The sequence below is a fragment of the Anolis sagrei genome, chromosome 4, assembly GCF_037176765.1.
Source record: "Anolis sagrei isolate rAnoSag1 chromosome 4, rAnoSag1.mat, whole genome shotgun sequence".
In the NCBI taxonomy this organism is placed as follows: Eukaryota; Metazoa; Chordata; class Lepidosauria; order Squamata; family Dactyloidae; genus Anolis; species Anolis sagrei.
The window spans coordinates 180329576-180348437 of record NC_090024.1 but is presented as its reverse complement, the minus strand read 5'-3'; the positions used below and the strand labels follow the sequence as shown (position 1 = coordinate 180348437).

Below are 18862 nucleotides of genomic sequence, written 5' to 3'. Positions count from 1 at the left end.
AAGCAAGAACCGATCAGAAGCATCATATATACTCATGCATAGGTCAACCTCATACATAAGCTGGGGGCATATTTTCAGGTAAAAATTATGGGCTTTGATACATGGGACAAATTTGGGGTCATTCCAGAGAATAAACACAATCAATGCTACCTCAGGGGGGTGGCTGCTATTTCCCTACCTGGGTACTCAGAAAAGTAAGAAGCACCACGATAGTAGAAATAATAAGAGTGGGCCAGCACCTTTTTTAGGTTCTCCCAGGATGAACTGAGCTCTTGGCCCCTCTGGGAAAAGGGAAGGGCTTTTTTGATAGGGAACTGGGGTGCTCACACTGACCCTTAGATAAGTCAACCCAGGTGTTTTGGGTTAATTTTTTAAATTAAAATTTGATTGTTGAAATGAGAGCAGATGGATCGTTTAAGTAATGTATAGACATAGCATACAAAAAGCTTTGAATCCAAAAGAAGATACTGCATTCCCAAAGAAAGCCAAAGCGAAACCACACATTAAAGTTTACTGTGTGGTTTTAAAATAAACAACTTCCTAGCCATTTACCTTAAAAATTGGCAATAATTAATAGCACACCTGCTCTTTTTCCACTTTGAATTTAAATTTTGCATTTGTCCTTTATTTCAGGCAGGTTGATGGCTCTGGAGCAATTTTAAACGTTAATTATTCAATGGTGCATTATCCTCAAAATACATTATGCTGCCAGAAATTGATGTTAGTACTTCAAGAAACCACCCAAGGGACAAACATCACAAACACATACAGATATCCTTGTCCTGGCAATCAAGAGTTTCGCTAGTAATCAGGCAGTTTTCAATAATGTGCCATTATTTTCCCCTGCTTTGAAGTTTTCTATGTCAACAGCTGGGACTAGTTTACTAAACCAGCCTTTTCTGCGATTAATCTGAACACATCTTTCAATACATTAAGAAAATTTATTTCCTTATCTAATCTACCTGATATTACACTCCGCGTTTGTGTTGTATTTCCCTTGTTCTGGTAGTTTTTATTTTTGTGTCTACTGCTCACTTTTCATTGAACAGATTGTAATAAAGCTTTGATATAATAAAATTAAAAAATGAGATTTCTTGGCTTCTGGTTTTTCTCTCAAGTCTTATTTGAGCAACTAAATGCTTGTAATAATTGTACGAGGAGTCTTCAAAACGTTTCTGCACTTCCATATTTTCGTTGCAAATGGTGAGGGCAGTAGTAGTAGTAATTGGTTGTATCCAAGAGTCATGTGACTGATCTGTCTGGCAAGCCAGCTGACCTTGCAGTTTAGTGTAAGAGTTTGCACTGTGAAGATGACCACGAAAATTATAAATTGCACCAGAGTGGAACAGGATTCTGCCATATGCTTTTTGTGGGCAGGTGTGATGGGAGCACAAATTCATCTCTATATGTGCACTCAATATGGGGATAAAGTTCTTGTAGAGTTATCTGAGTGGACTGAAATGTTCAAAAATGGCCGTACTAGTGTGATGGATGCAGAGTGCTCCAGACATCCAGCTACTGCCATGACCCATGAAGAATGAACAAAGAACTCTGGAATCAATTTGTGTCAGTGCATCAATGGCTATACGCTCAGGCAAAGGACATGTCCATCATTACCCGGTAATATATTCGGGCAATTAGCGCATTTTTTAAAAGAATTGGTCGCCATTTCCAAATACCTCAGGTAAACACTAGCTCGCGAGAGATAGATGGTTCTCCAGCTGCTTTTGATAGCGCGGATTTAGAGAACTGCTGGCTAGCCCCGCCCACGGGCTATTTGTACTCGGGGAAGGTGGGCATGGCCAGGGGTCTAACTGTCAGTTTTTGCTTTTAGAAGGTTCCGAATGCTGCTGCGCAGGTGCAGAGAGATACCAAATGTACGATTCGCAGTGACTACGACAGGAAATTGCACAATGCAGAGAAATACAAATCATAAGGAAGGTGACTATGTAAAAAAGTGATGTAGTTTGCACTTGAAATTCTTGATAAAGTGTGGTAACTTTTTGATGAACCCTTGTATATAGAACACATTGCCAGTGACTCAGTTTGTAAAACCCTGCGCCACTTATCATTGCATGGCTTTAAAAACCAGTGCAGATTTCTCAAAATACTGAAGCTGTGAATCTAACCAGAGGCCTCCTTCAGTAGCGTGAGCAGCATGCAAACTGTAACATTTTTTTCTGAGTAAGTCTAACTCAGTTCCGTTCCATCTATACTGTAGTGGTGGGATCTGAACTTAATCACCATCTTTTAAAACTGTCCTGCTATACAGCTGGTGGCCCACAGACACAGGTTGGGAATCACTTGTGTAGACTGACTAAAAAGGAAGTACAACATATTTTTAAATCAGATGATCTGAGACAATTGGTTTAAGCATATTAATCTTGCTGCATTTTATCAAAGGCAAAGTGGTAATGTTTGGTACAATCTTTATTGAATAGAAAAAACTGCCAAAAGTGAAAAAAATACATTATATACAAAACCCACAGTCCTTAGGAGGGAGGAGTGTCAGAGATTAAAGAACTATCATACAGCGCTTTGAACCGTTTCAACTTGTGGCCTTCCCTCTGTCTGCAAAGAGGAAGAGAAATGGAGTTAAGCACATGCCCATTTTTCAAACTAGTTACTGTAATTCATGCAACAACTGGAAAGGATTAGGCACTGATTAGCAGACTGGTCACTTAAGAATTAAGCATGGCTGCACCATGACAGAAGCCATTAAACAAATTATGCTTAAATAATCTACTTAAATTACTGTAATTTGGGTATTATGCAACTCCTGCACAAACAGTATTTAAGCAAGGTTGCATTTTAAAAACATCCTTAAGATGTTTGTGCTGCTGTTCACAAAGACACAGAGCTAGCTTAGCCATTCTGTTTTCAGCTTAGATCCAATAAAAAGTCCAACATGCAATCTAAGATGAACCAACTCCCAATTTGGAGGTACTGGTAGTCTTGGCGTGAAGACTAAAAGGCAATGAATAACAGGCAGGGAATTACATGCCCGGGAAGGTAAACATATACATAGACTCCTGGCTCAACTGCCCACCTCCTCTTCCATTTTCTCTGCAACCTCATCATTTCCACTGGGGGCTGCATCACCACCATTGACAGCCGACTCTGGTTTAGATTTCTTAGCTTCATTGTCTCCCTGTTGAGGTTCTTCCTCTGGTTTCCTCTGAAGACAAAATTGTTTACTCTTCACCAAGTACAATTTCACATGTGTCATAGTGCATGTGCTACTTCACTAGCAAGAACCAAATGAGCTGTTTTCAACTGTTCTGCGGATTACAAACTACACATTTTCTCCTTGGCTTTTATCAACTGTTTGAAATGTGTTCATCTTAAGCGCAGACAAAATTAGCTGTGCTTAGCTCTGAAGAGCATAAACATGACTGCCAAGACCGGATTCAAATACTGGGCAGTCAGTCTAGGATCCAGCTAAACACGATTCAACTATATGGAGAGATTTGGTTAAGAGAATATTACTGAGTGAATTTCATAGCTGTACTACTGTACACATGGCTTGTTTCACACTGGCTTTTCACTATTTTAAAGCAATTCTCCATTTCCACTTGAAATAAAGGGAACCCATCTCAGACTGGCTGTTTGGCTGCAAAGTTCAATTCCTATGGACTTCATGTGTTAGCCTTGTAATCCTAAACCTCTGCTACAGGCAATTTTGCAAGTCCTTAACACAGCCAAGTTTTGAAGTGCCTACAGAAACCACACAATTAAGTTGTGGAAATTAAGCCAGATTGGGTCAAGTGGGTGCTGAACAGCACAAAAGCATAAAAAAAACAAGCTAGATGGGTTCCCAGACTGATTGGCTCCCAGTGGAAAGGATTTTATGCAGGGATCTGCAGAATGTGTAGAGGCAGGGTTAGCTAAGCTTTTGATCAAGGGGCTAACTACTGCAAGCCAGTGACCACTACATTTGTTAGTTTGGTGGGACACACATACCTTTTTCCTAACAAGATGAGAAATGTCTGTAATACACTGAGATGCTCCATCAGGTTTTTGTCCCACTGGGATCTATTACAGAAAAAAGGTTGTAATTGTTTTGGAAAGGCTACAATATGACAGCCTTAAACTGTTCACACTCGAGTGCCACAGAGACTGGTCCCTACCAAGAAACACTTACTGTTGAAGCCAAACCACTTTCCGTTCCCTGTGAAAAGCTAGATGATGATCCACCAACCTGAAAACAAAAGATATCAACAGTTCTTTTAGTCACTACTGGAAGTCCGCAGTAGCAGCAGCAGCAGCAGCTAAAAGGGGTGATGTCCCTCCAGTAGCATTGCAATGCCTTTTTGGCAGCATAGCAGGCGGGGGGGGGGGGGGGGGGGGCACCTTATACAAACTCCATTCTAATGCACATACCAATTAGCCAAAAAAGCTGTGCATTTGATTCAGTAATTTTAAAAACTACGTATTTACTGTAATTTACTGTAAGTTACACACTTCTTCAAAAAGTTTTTCATCAGGTAGCCATCAGCAGCAAACATGGAAACTGGTCTTATGGTGTTCTAAACATTTGGCTATTGACAGCAGGCTGACACTAAGACTTTTCCAGCTAGCTTCTCAAGATATACACAATCGTATTTTATCTCTAAGCTTTCTAACAATTATAATTTGCAAACTTGGATTTGAAGACTAAATTTATACTCAAATTTGCTATTAAATGTGAGGCTTATGGGTCATCTCAGGTCAAATCCTAAGCAATAAGCATTAATAATAATAATAATCATCATCTTTATTTATACCCCACCACCATCTCCCCCAACGGGGACTCGGAGCGGCTTACATGGGGCCAAGCCCGAACAACAAATTACAATACAAAAATAAAAATTATAATAAACAACATAGCAATAAAGTATAAAACATCAAAGCATATAAACAATACACACAAAACATAGAAACCAAACAATGACAGAGAGCGGGCCACATATGCATAAAATGATTAAAAAACTCAGGGTGAGATAAAGGGACAAAACTGTTTGTGAGGGAGAATGAGCGGAAGACATCAAGATATGTAGCTGCTTCCAACAATAAAGGGGAAAAAGTATCCATCTCCTCTTCAGTTTTGTCGACACAAAATAATTTGGCATTTTGCTATATGTCCTTCTATAATAGCCGTCTCCCTGATCATCTGAGCAAAGCTAAAACTCACCAGAGTTGCCTGAAGAGCTATTTCAGCTACTCTCGCACTCTTCTGAGACTCCTTTGAATCCTCAATCTTCTCTTTAATTTCTGGAAGCAGTCCCTTGAGTTCCTCAATTTCTTTCTCATCTTCAGTGGATCCTTCTCCTTTTGATTTTAGACACTCAGTCAACATTTCTACAAAAAGGAAACAGGTTAGCAGTCATCAGTCCTACCTGACACAACAATTCTGATTTCTGCAGTATATCTTAAAATGCACTTTCACTGAACACCAAATGCTTTCCTGGCTCTTCAACTAATTAATATTATCAACACACGACAGAAGAACCTTATTAGAGATTCCCAAATTCAGACATATTGGCAAATGGTTTATAGAAATCTGATTTGCTTCTAAATCAGTACCCGATTTACAGTTTCACAGATTTCCATCAATTTAGCAAGAGCAGCATCAAAATAAACCCCCCACTCCTCACTGCTGAAATCAAAGTGAATTTTTGTACCAAAGAACTGAGCTCTATCTAGTACTCAATAATAGCGACTGAAATGAAAATTATTCTGTCTGCATTAGGCTAGATTATTTCATTGTTATAAAAACAAGACCCACATAAAGAATACAAATAATAAAAGATTTAAAGCAACCACATATTACTAAACAAGTCCCACACAAAGCATACAAATAATAAAAGATTTAAAGCAACCACATAAGAATACGGACTTTCATTTACCCAGTCTTTTATTAATGACATCCATTGATCGACTGAACTGCTGCACTGCTTCCTCATACTGATTGTTGTAGTGATAGGCCAATCCCAGATGATAGTGAGTTTCTGCAAGCAACCGGTCATGGGCCTCTAAATATTTCTGTTGGAGATTCAGGCAAGAATGAAACTCTTCTATAGCTTGAACATAGTTTTCTGCAAAAAATACCAGATAGTTAATTCGGGATTTGAACCAGGAAGCAACACTCCACAGTAATTCCAGATGGATGAAGTAAAAGCGAATATCTATATCTAGAGTCATAAGGCTTACCTTACTGTCTATTTCAAGTGTTTAACAACAAAATTTATCTTGCAATTTATGGAAAGATTTTGCTCATAGGTGGCTAAAATACAATCCTCCACACACCCCTTTTGAGCATTGACCTCCAATTTGGCAAATGCCTTCTGAAATGCAACTGATCAATCACTATGCTATTTTCAACTAGGCTGGATTCATGTTATAGGGGATAGGTAGACCAGGCCTATTTAACCTGTGGCCCACCAGGTGTTTTGGACTTCAGTTCCCAGAATTTCTGAACAAGTTTCTGGGAGTTGGAGGCACAAACTCCTGGAGGCTGTAGGTTGAAGGGACTTGGGTAGATTTTTTTCCTCAACAGCACTCTTTTCCAATTACAGGGGAAAAAACCCTCCATGAGCCATTCCATGTCTAAAGTTAGCAAACCAAAGGGCACAATGCCAATGTTTTGGCCAATGGGAGAGTTGCATGAGGAGAAGCCAAATGATGCACACTACCACTGCTAAGCTGACTAATTATCAAAAAAGAGATTAAATAGAAGATAAAATGAATAAAATATCAACATTTTAGCATAGAATAAACACATAGGGCATTGCAATACAATTACATACTCACAATACATTATTTGAGGCAAATCTGAGCACCTTTAAGATAATTACCAGATTCGATGCTAACTTCTCCTAGTTTCAGGTGAGCCTGAGCAGCAAAGAGCTGAGCTTCTTTAGTGTCCTGTCTATATCAAGAAAGCAGAGTCAGCAAGTTTGTTACAATACATTTATTTGCTAGTTAAAAATTGTTTTGTAAACTTCAAAGACACACCTTTTGTATATTACTTTGGCCAACTCCAACATATCCCAGGCCAATTCCAAGTTTCCAACTTCATCTTCACTCTCCTGAAACAATGGGTTAAAAAGGTGGGATTTACTTTACACTATACCATTCTTCTGGCTTGTGACTCAACATAGCTTACAAAAATATTAAAACAAGAAAAAGCTAACAAAAAGAGAAAAAAATACTATTACATATATCATATCCATTGCAATCTAGTCAACACCCCTGCCATGCAGGAACAGCACAAAGCACCCTGAACAAATTGTCACCCAGTCTAATAGCCTCCAAAGGAGCCTCAGAAATACTCCAAGGCAATAATATGCATATTTACTAAGGTAGAAGATTCGCTGAACTCAAATATGGATATGCTAATTGTGTAAGCGGACAAAGTGCATAATGAAACAATATGTTGGTTGATCCACTGAACCAGTGTTGGATGAAGTGTTCAACGCCTTTTTTGCCAACACCTATGCATTTTTTCAATTGGAAGAAGTCATCCCAAAACAACTGGTCATATTTTCAGCAAATCTGCTGCTGAAAATGTAACTCAAAAATTAACAACTCTTCTGTAGTCATTCACTCCTTCATTATACTGATGTGAACTTACATGCTTCTAGCAATGCCCTTTTCTTCCTCTGTAACATTCACCAATGTTACTGATTTCTGACACATAATGAAGTACAGTAGAATCTCAGTTATCCGAATACTGGCTAAGTGAAAATGTTGAATAATGAGGGATTAAGGCGGGAGGCAGACTGTGTTGGATAATACAGAACGTTGGATGAGCGAAGGTTGGATAAGTGAGACTCTACTATATGTTGGTAATTCCTATTTGAATGAAGCAGGATTTACTTCTCAGTAGAATGTATAATAATGGGGAACAAAGAACACCCTGTCAACACCTCGTAATGATCAGGGCCTTAGTAAATATTACTGCTTTAAAATGAGTTGTCTGGCCCTCACATATAGGATTGTACCTTTAATACAATCCTATATATGAGGGCTGAGCAACTAGTTTTGAAGCAGTAGTATTTACTTTGTGCCTAAATATAACACTGAAAACAAGAGTTGGGCAAATCTAGTTGGTGCCAGACTATCACATAATGCTGTGAAGAGTAGTCTTTGGGGCAGAAAGGATACAAAACTCAGGCCTGTCTCTGCCAGAGACCAGATGGAGAAAAGTGGACACAAAAAGGAAAAAGCTGTAATAGAGATAAGTCAGTCAAGAAGGGGGAAATTTAATATGATTTTGGGTAGCTGTGAATGACTAAATTGTTCAAGGGTTTGTGTCATCGAAATAAATTACAATATTCATTTTTCACAGCTACATCAGCCTGTTCCTATTCAGTTTGATAGCCTGGTCAAGTTACCACAGAGAACCCACAGAACAACTACTAGTCCATACAGGGACAACCCTGAGGCCAAAAGTACTCAAAATCCAGGGGCAGAACATGAGGGGGAATGGGGCAAGGGGAGTGACAGGAGCCCAAAGAGTTCAGAACTGTGGGACCATTCCAGAGACTAGACCCATCACAGAAATTCCAGTATGTCTGTCATAGTTCTCTTGAATTTCAAAGGACGTTCCAAGAGGTACCCATGCCATCAAAAGAACATGTCACAATGACCTGTTAATTGCCTCCATCTAATGGATCAAGGCTGGGAAAGGATACCAGTCAAAACATTGTTATTCTGATAAGCTGTAGAGACCTGGGAATTTGTAAACAATTAAGAGATGAAGAGGGAGGGCTGCTGAGGGTAGAACTGCCAGGTGTTTTTAAACTTAGGGAGTTAGAACTCACTTTCTGGTTAATCTACTTAACTTACAAATAAAGAGTGTTTCCAGCTTTCCAGGCTGTGAGTGAATGCCTAATCTAAAGGGTCTGCAGTTCCTCACAGTGTCTTCAAGATAGAATCCTAGCATCTTTGGAAGTAATGCCCATTAAAATTGTAGAAGCTGTGGATTTCATTCTATAGACTCAAATAATAAATTGTTTGGGATAAACCTTTGAGATAATTTAGCAATCCTTAAAATGCGTTTCTAAGAAAAAAGAAAGGTAACAGCAGAAGCAATGACTTTACTGATGAGATTCAGGTAAACCTTCAGTGTTTTCCCCAAAGAGAGGCCACTCATATACCAACATGTTACTTTACTCTAGTATGACCCCTGGGCATTCAGGGTGGAACTAGAATCCTTTCAGTGTTCATTCTATGTTCTACTGGCAAAATCTGTTCTACTATATAAAACAGCACCGAGTAGCACAAAGGGTTAAACTACGGAGCTGATGAATTCGCTGACCGAAAGGTTGGCAGTTCAAATCTGGGGAGTGGGGTGAGCTCACGCTGTTAGCTCTAACTTCTACCAATCTAACAGTTCAAAAACATGCAAATTTGAGTAGATCAAAAGGTCCCGCTCTGGCAGGAAGGTAACGGCGCTCCATGCAGTCATGCCGACCACATGACCTTTGAGCCGTATACAGACAACACCAGCTCTTCAGCTTAGAAACGAAGAGTTGGACATGACTAGACTTAATGTCAAGGGGAAACCTTTACCTTTACATAAAACAGCTATATCCTTTACTTTATGATAGAAAGGGCTCCAACAGCCCTTTCACAACTCTGAACACCCATTTAATATATACTTCACCTTCTCTTCAACTGTAGAGTCATTTTCTTTCTCCTCTTCAGCTTTGTCTTCATCCTCTTCAGTTTTGTCTTCTTCTTCCGATCCTTCTGTCTCTACAATAAGGTTCTTATTAATATATATCCAACTGTACACTGTGTATAAATTCACTTTATTCTGTTCTGCTATTCTGTCCATGCAAATTCTTGTGCTACCATTATATTGCACTTAAACTTCAGTCCTTTGGGGTTTAGTAATGTTCCTTATGATTAGCTTAAAGAGTGCAATATATGTTTTTGAGGTTCAAGAGTAATCTCATCAAAGGACTCAAAAGTTTAAGATTGGGAGGGGGGGACTGTTTGCTGAATACTTCCTGGTACTTCAGCAAGTTGTTTAGAGGAAGTCTTAGAATATTAAATTTATTTACAGAAGAACAAAGGAATCATTAAAATGATGAACATTTTACTGGATAATGGAGTCCCTCAACACAGCTATTATACAGAGTATTGGTGGAAACTACTCTGTACAGGAAAAGGTATCTTTGAACATCATTCTAAATTTTTGCTGCTTCTCAAGAATTACTATAACCTCAAATTATTTTTGTTTTAAAGCAAGACCGTGAGACATTATCTACAGGAAATGCATCATACTCTGAAATTAAGAAGAGACACATCAACATGCCACCGTGGATTTCATCTATAGTCATATCCTTTTAAATATGGCAAACATTTCTATTAGATTAATTGTTTATGTTTTCAGCCATTTTAAAGTTTAGAATTTTTACTTGTAGATGCAATTTTAAAATGTTATGAAGTGAACAGCAAAGCAGAAGCAAGCAAAGCAGGACATGGAAGCTATAAAGCCTGTACCCGTATTAGTATCTAGTGGTAAGCCCGAAAGCAAACCAAAAGTTAAGTTCTATTTATACAGATCCATGAGCCCAGAACCAAGTATTACTGTATTTGGTGGATCTTGCTGTTGAGAAGAAATCCTCTGAGAAAAAATCAAATTGCATTTTAATGTATTGAGTTAATCTTGAAACACCAGGGCATGCAATAAACATCCATTCAGGGTTCTCTATTAGCCTGTTTTCTTTATTTGATGCTCATGCTCATCACTGTCTACTAAACGGTTTTGCTATGCTTATCAGGTTGACCTTTAAGTCAATGAAAATTCTGCCACTTCACAGCTTTAAAGTTATGCCACAGCTAGATTAAGTCATAGCATACAGCAGAGAGAATTCTGAATGGATTATAGTTTTACTAGGAATTAGCTTCCTAATGTAATTCACCCAGTTATCTTCTTGTCCACGTTACCTTCACCCTCTCTCATCTCGTCATCCTTTTCATCTTCCTTTTCTAACTTAGCAGCTTCTTCAGCTTTCTCTTCGGTTTGTGCTTCATCACATTTGTCAGTGGCCCCTGCAGGAGTAATTTCTTCACTTGGAGCGGAAGGCAATACATCTTTTGAAGTCAAGGGTTCCTTTGACTCTTCTTTCTCTTCTGAGTCCATCACCTGTTCTGCAGGATCCATTGATTTCACATTCTCATCACTAGCTGGGTGTTCTTCTGCTTTCTCTACCTCACATTCTACTTTTTCAACAGCTATTGCCACTTCCTTTCCTTCTACTGCCTCATCTGAAGCCTTTGTTATTTCCTCTACTACTGCATTATTTTCTATTATGCCTGCCTGTTTTTCCGGAACCAAAGTTACCAGCTTTTCTTCGGCCTTCTCTATAACTGCTTTATCTTCCCCTTCTGCAGTCACTTGTTTTTCTACAGTGTCTTTCCCAGCTGCTTCTGGCATTTCTTTCACTAATGACTTTGCTTCTCCAGATGTCATTTCTAAAGCCGTTGTACCCTTCTTTACAGTGGTATCTTCTAGAGCCTTTTCGGCCATCTCTGGTCTTTCTTTTTCTTTACTTGCCTTTTCTTCAGCCACTGGTTTCTCATCCCTGGCTTTATCATCTTCAAGAGGGTCCTCTGGAGATACTCCACTGCCCTCCTCCTTTTCTTGCACAACTGCCTCTACCTGCTTTTCGGTTTTCTCCTGTTCTTCCTTTTTCTCCTCAGGGATGTTGTGATCTACATCCACGGCTGGCTCATTTAATGCTTCTTCCTTAGTGTCTTCCATTTCTACATTCTTGGTTTTCGGTTGCATCTCCGCTTCAGTTTTTACCACAGGCTCTTCACCAGTTCTTCCGGATTCGTCCTTTTCCCCCATGGCATTATATACCTGCTCTCTTAATTCCTCCCTTTCTTCTTCTACATGTTTAAGGAAGATCAAGCACAAACAAACTTGCGAATTTAGTGATAAGCATTCATGATCTTCACATCCCACCCTCAGTCCCGATTATGCCTTGCCACCAACTTACAGCACTCTAAAATTAAAGCCTTGAGATATTTAACCTGATAAAGTGGCTCACTATAACACTCAGAGCTTGCATGAAGTTGCGCTTAAGCAATGAGCTGTATGCCAAGCAAGAGATGCCAAGCTTTGTCCAGATGGAACATCACACTGCACCACAAAGAAAACTACTCAGGTACAAGGCATCTGGGAAGATGGTTATTCATTAACTAAAGTGAATATGATCTATTGTTACAACACAATCTTCATAACCATCAAACTTAGGTAGCTGGATTAGATGCTATGACACCATAAGCAGATTGGATCATATTGTGCTAAACTGTGTTGCAGCAATTTTGTACTTTCTACTCACTTTATTCACAGAACATCTGTCCTGTAAAGTTGAGGTTTATAAACAGCCAATTGTTCCTAAAACAATTAAGTACGCAATTTATTTCCCCCCAGAAACAGAGGCTATATGGTGAATAAAAACAACTCAGACCCAATATTCAAAACATAGCTTGGCATCTCTACATGGTTTTAAGACAGTTCTACATACCATCTATATTATCGGTGCTTTCTACAGTTGCATCTTCCGTCTTTTCTTCCTCTTCTTCCACCTGAACACCTTCCAGGGCATTTCCTAGCACTCCATTTTCCATTCTAGAAGACAATAGAAAGGATCATTTCACTCCAGTGCTCAGGAATACTGATACACAGAATTACACGTAGAACATTTTAAAGAAATACTTCTCTAAGGTAGCAGCAGCAGATCTGGGGGTCACTTTAAGGGACAGAATACCCTTGGAGAAGAGGGCACAGCCCAGACTTGCCGCTCACCCTCTGAGTGAGCTTAGCCCTGACAGCACCAGGTAGCCATCCCCTTGAACTTTGGATGTTTGCAGTTCCAACTTCCGGTTCCCCGTGCCTGTCCCTTATTTTCACCTTTGACACCTGGCAACCCTGACACTGAACCATCAGAAAGTGTCATTATCTCAGCCATCCATGTGGACAATTTCAGATTTTGGGCTACTTTGGAGTACACATAAGAGATGTTCAAACTGTACATTATCATTTCATAAATGTACCTTTCTTAGCCTGGCCATGTTTTGAGGGACTTTTACAAGCATTGTTCAAACTAGGATACTGCTCAACAGCAGAACAGATCAGCTTACCTTGCCAGTTCTAAAAGAGACTTCCCATAGAAAAAGAAAGCTTCAGCACACTCATCTGCTGTTTCACCATATTTCCCACCCCTAGAAGAAAGTTACAGATTAGGTTTTCGTACCACTTTTTAGAAACATTATGGTTAACATTTGTTAAATGGCATTAATGTGAAGCCTCTTAAAATTATGAAACTAGCAATAAAAAGTGTATGTATTGAAGCATGCTACCATGGAAATAAATACACTAAGTAGTATACTACAGCAGAGCTTCATAAACTATGGGTCAGAACCCCAAATGGAGTTGCTGTAACTGTATGTTGGGGTTGCCTCCTTTCTCTTTCACTTATCTGCTTTCCCTTTTCTCTCACTTCTATCTGTCTTCCTTTCTCTCCCACCTCCCTCTGTCTTCTACTTACTTGGGAGTCCAGTAAATATTTCTTGGGTAAGCAGGGGTCACAAGTCAAAAAAGCTTAAGAAGTTCAATACTAATGATATTCATGATATAAAGGGCAGGGATCCAATAGCAACTTTGGTTCCAGCTTGAACCAGATATCTCTACCTAAACCAGACCCAGCTGCATAGAACTATCAGGAAAAGATGACATATGAATTAGCCATTGGCTACAAGGTGAATTAAGCATAGCAAGGGATATCCCTCATCTGTTCTCTAGTACACATCCTGAACATACTATCAACCTGCCTGCTTTGTTTTACCATCCTAAACATCTCAAGGATGGGTTTATATTTAATAAGCTGCAATACAAATATCTATTTAGAACACACCCCAAACCTCCCTGCAACAGTAAGCAAGAACTAGGCGTTGTTTTGGTGTGTAAAAAAATTAATTATATTTATAAATAATATAATAAAACTTTATTTCTAGACCGCCCTCTCTTCCTGAAAGGACTCAGGATGGTTTACACACAAAAAAGGCAAGCATTCAAGCATTTTCTCGAGGCTCTAATTATTACTCCTGGGAAAAGCAAATTTGTGCTAACAGGGGCTGATAGATATGATGGACACCATGATGCCTACCCAGGCATATTGGTTCTCTGTGACAATCATATCTCATTACTTACAGCAGACTAGCAGCTTCCTGGAATGCGTTCACAGCAGCTGGAATATCTCCCATTACCAGGTTTTTCTGTCCCAAACCAAGTAGCTTCTTGGCTTCTCCATCCACATCCATACTGCAGACATGAAAGCAGATTTCATTAGTACACCACTTTATAGCCATTCTGTGTGCGACTTGAGAGCAACAGCCAAATTAACCACCCACTCATGCCACTGTTTACCACCATCAACTAACACTACCATCAATATTCAGGATTTGTTCTTATGGTAGATCTATCAAATAGAACCAATATTTTCACAGATCAAAAAACCATGATTGACTTTGCTTTAATTATATCTGTCACGCTACCTTTTTTGAATATATACACGATGTATTCCTATGATTATCCAACTGTTATCTCACCTCTCAGTTTTGTCAGCAGACGTGGACGGAGCAGCAGATTCTTCTGCCATTCTGAAACTGAAGATGTGAAATTAGAACAGCTTACACATTATCAACCAGATAGCAGTTAGTTCCATAGCAGTAAATACTGTAGCACTTTCAAATAGAAAATACTTTACAGGCTTGATGATATGATAACCAATTTTTGCATGTACACTAATTATATTTTCTTTTGATATGGAGACACAAAATCATAGAATTGGAAGAGACCGCGTGGGCCATCCAATACAACCCCCTGCCAAGAAGCAGGAAAATCACATTCAAAGCATTCAGATCCAGCCTCTGTTTAAAAGCCTCAAAGAAGGAGCCTCCACTTTACTCCAGGGCAGAGAATTCCACTGCTGAACAGCTCTGATAGGAAGTTCTTCCTAGTGTTCAGGTGGAATCTCCTTTCCTGTAGCTTGAAGCCATTGTTCTGCGTCCTAGTCTCCAGGGCAACAGAAAACAAGCGTGCTCCCTCCTTCTCCCTATGACATGACCATCCTGACCCCTCTCAGCCTTCTCTTCTGAAGACTAAACATGCCCAGCTATTTCAGCTGCTTCTCATAGGGCTTGTAATACTCCATGCATTAGCCCAAATGCATTATGTGCTCAGATTTATAATATATAAGAAGACAGGCAAGTGCCAGATAAATGCAGTTCCTGATTGCTTCAGAGTAAACCTTACTAATACTACATATCTCACACTTTACCACAAACTCTATATTGACTTAATATTGCTATACAATATTTGAAACTGAGTTAAGACAAACTTCACTTAATGTAAGTTTCATTATCTTATAAAATGAGCTTTAGAAATTCAAAGTCTTTCTTTGATTTTTTTTTTTTGCTTGCCTGAGAGTTTTGGTTAACTGTACTCTGTATGTTTGTATATTTATACATGTGTGCACATCCGTATACACACAAATAAAACACATTCAGTGACAGGTACTTATGTGTGTGAATGTGCCTTCAAGTCACCTGTTGAATGGCCACATAATTCCATAGGAAAGGAAAACGTTAGAGGTGGTTTGCCAGTTCCTTTAACTGAAATACAGCTTTTGGTACTCATTGGTGGCCTCCCATCCAAGAACTAACCAAGACTGACCCTGTTTAGCTTTCAAAATCAAACAGGGACTAATTCTTTTAGATATACACAGACACCTATATCAGGCATGGGAAAACTTTGGCCCTCCAGGTTCTTTGGACTTCAGTAGCTGTTAGGAATTGAAGTACAAAACACCTGCTTTATATGCACACCTATACACACGCATCTTACCAAGCCCTACGTTATTAAAACTTATAAGAGCCAGGCTACTTAAAACATATTTGGGAGACATAGAACATAGATTAGAGTCAGGCTCACCCTAGAAACCAAGCAGCTTGGGAAGTTTCCTGAGAGAAAGGGGGAAGAAGTTGCTCACCTCAGCAAACAATAGGCTCGCTTTGCCCCGCCCCCTCTTTCCCCTCAAGAGCCACCTTTTGGCGCCAAATCCCAACCGCCGCTCCTGACTGGCCGAGCCCCTCTACCACGTGACCGCGCTCCCTCCCCTCCGCGGCCCCTCCCCTCGCTTTTCCGCACGCGCCGGCCGAGGGAACCGCTAAACATGGCGCCCAAAAGGCTCGAGCGGGGTCACGTGGCGCCTCGGTTTGCAGGAGAACCGCCCCCCCCGCCCCCAAACACCCAGGGAAAGTGGAACGTACCAAACCACAAAGAGGAGGGGGAGGGTTGCAAATAGAGAATGCAGAGACGCTTAAAGGCGAGGGGGAAAGGATTCCACAATAGAGTGGAGGCGCCTACTTCAGGCTGAAGCGGGAGCAAAGCCAAAAACGCCCCTCTTGAGGAGAAATTCCTTCCCCCATTACGCGAACCAAGTCAAGAGCCCCATTTTTCCTTTTCTTACCTCGTTTCCCCTCAGAGAGACAAAACCTGGCTCGAGCCTCCTCGGGCTTGGAAAAGGACGGCCGACAATAAAAAATTCACCAAGGAAAAAAGGGGACCAAACACGGCAGCAGGCGAATGCAGCCCACCGCCCCTCTGGGTGCTTATATAGGCCCCTGAGGACACGCCCCGGCGGCGCGAGGCACGCTCTCAGCGCCCTGGAACTACCTTTCCCGGCATGCCTCGCGGCCGCCCAGCTCCACCATCGTCCAATCAGAATGCAATTCCAAAGGCATGGAAACCTTTGACAGTAAGAGCCGCATAATCCACGAGGGAGCGCTGGGCATTCCGGGAAACGTAGTCCAATGAGTGAGATTTCCCATCTCAGTGCATCTACAACTGGCATAGGCAAAGTTGGGCCCTCCAGGTGTTTTGGACTCCCAGCATTCCTAACAGCCTCAGGCCCCGTCCTTTCCCCCCTCAGCCGCGTTTCTCTTTCACCCTCCATTCGTGCCTCTTCAAACTCCACAGCACTGCTGGTCACAGCTGACCTCCAACTGGAGCGCTCAAGGGCCAGGGCTTCCCAGTTCTCAGTGTCTATGCCAGAGTTTTTAAGGTTGGCTTTGAGCCCATCTATAAATCTCTTTTCCTGCCCACCAACATTCCGTTTTCCGTTCTTGAGTTCGGAGTAGAGCGACTGCTTTGGGAGACGGTGGTCAAGTATCCGGACAATATGGCCGGTCCAGCGGAATTGATGGTCTTTGCTTCTTCCAGCATGCTGGCATTTGTCCGCCTATCTTCCCAAGAGATTTGCAGGGTTTTCCGGAGGCAGCGCTGATGGAATCATTCCAGTTGCATGTGACGTCTGTAGACAGTCCACGTTTCGCAGGCATATAGCAGGGCTGGGAGGACAATAGCTTTATAACAAGCACCTTGGTATCCCTATAGATGTCCTGGTCCTCAAACACTCTCTACTTCATTCGGAAAAAGGCTGCACTCGCAGAGCTCAGGCGGTGTTGTATTTCAGTGTCAATGTTGACTTTTGTGGAGAGGCGGCTGCCAAGGTAGCGGAAATGGTCGACATTTTCTAATGTTACACCATTAAGCTGGAAGAGCACTTTAATTTTCTCAATGTTCAATGACAGGCCAAGCTTCTCCTATGCTTTTGCAAAGGTGTTTAGAGTGGCTTGTAGGTCTTCTTCTGTATGCGCACAGACAGCCTTGTCATCAGCATACTGGAGTTCTATAATAGATGTTGTTGTAACCTTGGTTTTGGCTTTCAGTCTACTGAGGTTAAATAGCTTGTCATCTGTCTGATAGATGATTTCCACTCCGGTGGGAAGCTTCCCATCAACAAGGTGAAGTATCATAGCGATGAAGATGGAAAATAAAGTTGGGGCAATAACACATCCGTTTGACATCTTAAGTGGGTCACTTTGGGAACCATTGCTGTCCAAGACTGTTGCCATCATGTCATCATACCATTGATCTTCGTTGAAAAGACCAGTAATGCATCTGAATTTACCATTTACCACAGCAAATGATTATTTGATCCTATTTTTATAATAGGATGTCACTACCATGACCTCATAACCTCTGAGGATTTTTTTCCCATGTCAGGAGCGACTTGAGAAACTGCAAGTCACTTCTTGTGTGAGAGAATTGGCCGTGTGTAAGGACGTTGCACAGGGAATGCCCGGATGTTTTGATGTTTTACCATCCTTGTGGGAGGCTTCTCTCAGGTCCCCGCATGGGAAGCTGACAGGGAGCTCAACCTGGAGTCAAACCTCCAACCTGTTGGTCTTCAGTCCTACCGGCACAAGGGTTTAACTTATTGTGCCACCGAAGGCTCACCTCTGAGGATGCCTGCCATAGATGTGAGCGAAACGTCTGGAGAAAATGCTTCTAGAACATGACCATAGAGTCTGGAAAACTCACGGCAACCCAGTTATTCTAACCATGAAAGCCTTCGACAACACAATCTAAGAGTTAAAGGTTGTGAGTGTGTTCCTGAGTCATAGTTTAGCGAAATGAAATTGAATTAACAAGAAGCTAGACTAAATGAAATTAAACCCAATGGGCCTGCCCTACCAAGCCATCAAAAGAACACTTATTAGGTTACATCTAAATTGTGAAACTGATGCATGTTGACACCACTTTAACTGTCACCAGGCCCGTAGGCAAGATTTTGTTTTGGGGGGGAGGGGGGGGCTAAAAAATTTCTGGGGGGTTTCGGGGGAGGGCTGAGTTTGGGGGGGGGCTGAGTGAAAGAGGGTCTAGGCTAGCAAACCTTTTGTATCATTACCCCAATACCCCCATGCATATGGGATATACTGAGTATGCTGA

At 40.9% G+C, this 18862-nt stretch overlaps 1 protein-coding gene across 4 annotated transcripts; it reads right to left on the bottom strand.

The window, feature by feature from the left end:
* Positions 1-2412: 2412 nt before the first annotated feature.
* On the bottom strand, positions 2413-16710 carry NASP (nuclear autoantigenic sperm protein). 4 transcript variants are annotated; one of them, XM_060773376.2, is made up of 15 exons: positions 16539-16709; positions 14617-14673; positions 14219-14329; positions 13150-13230; positions 12534-12637; positions 10945-11892; positions 9653-9744; positions 6997-7070; positions 6837-6910; positions 5889-6077; positions 5174-5340; positions 4145-4201; positions 3964-4035; positions 3050-3178; positions 2413-2571 (listed from the first exon to the last, which is right to left on the bottom strand). In XM_060773376.2, exons 2-15 carry the CDS (start codon positions 14664-14666, stop codon positions 2527-2529), a joined length of 2193 nt encoding a protein of 730 aa, XP_060629359.2. In that variant the 5' UTR covers positions 14667-14673; positions 16539-16709; the 3' UTR covers positions 2413-2526. The 4 variants fall into 4 exon arrangements, with proteins under 4 accessions (XP_060629359.2, XP_060629360.2, XP_060629362.2 ...); XM_060773377.2 differs by lacking the exon at positions 16539-16709 and adding an exon at positions 16001-16099; XM_060773379.2 differs by lacking the exon at positions 16539-16709 and adding an exon at positions 16059-16096.
* Between the last annotated feature and the right edge of the window lie 2152 nt (positions 16711-18862).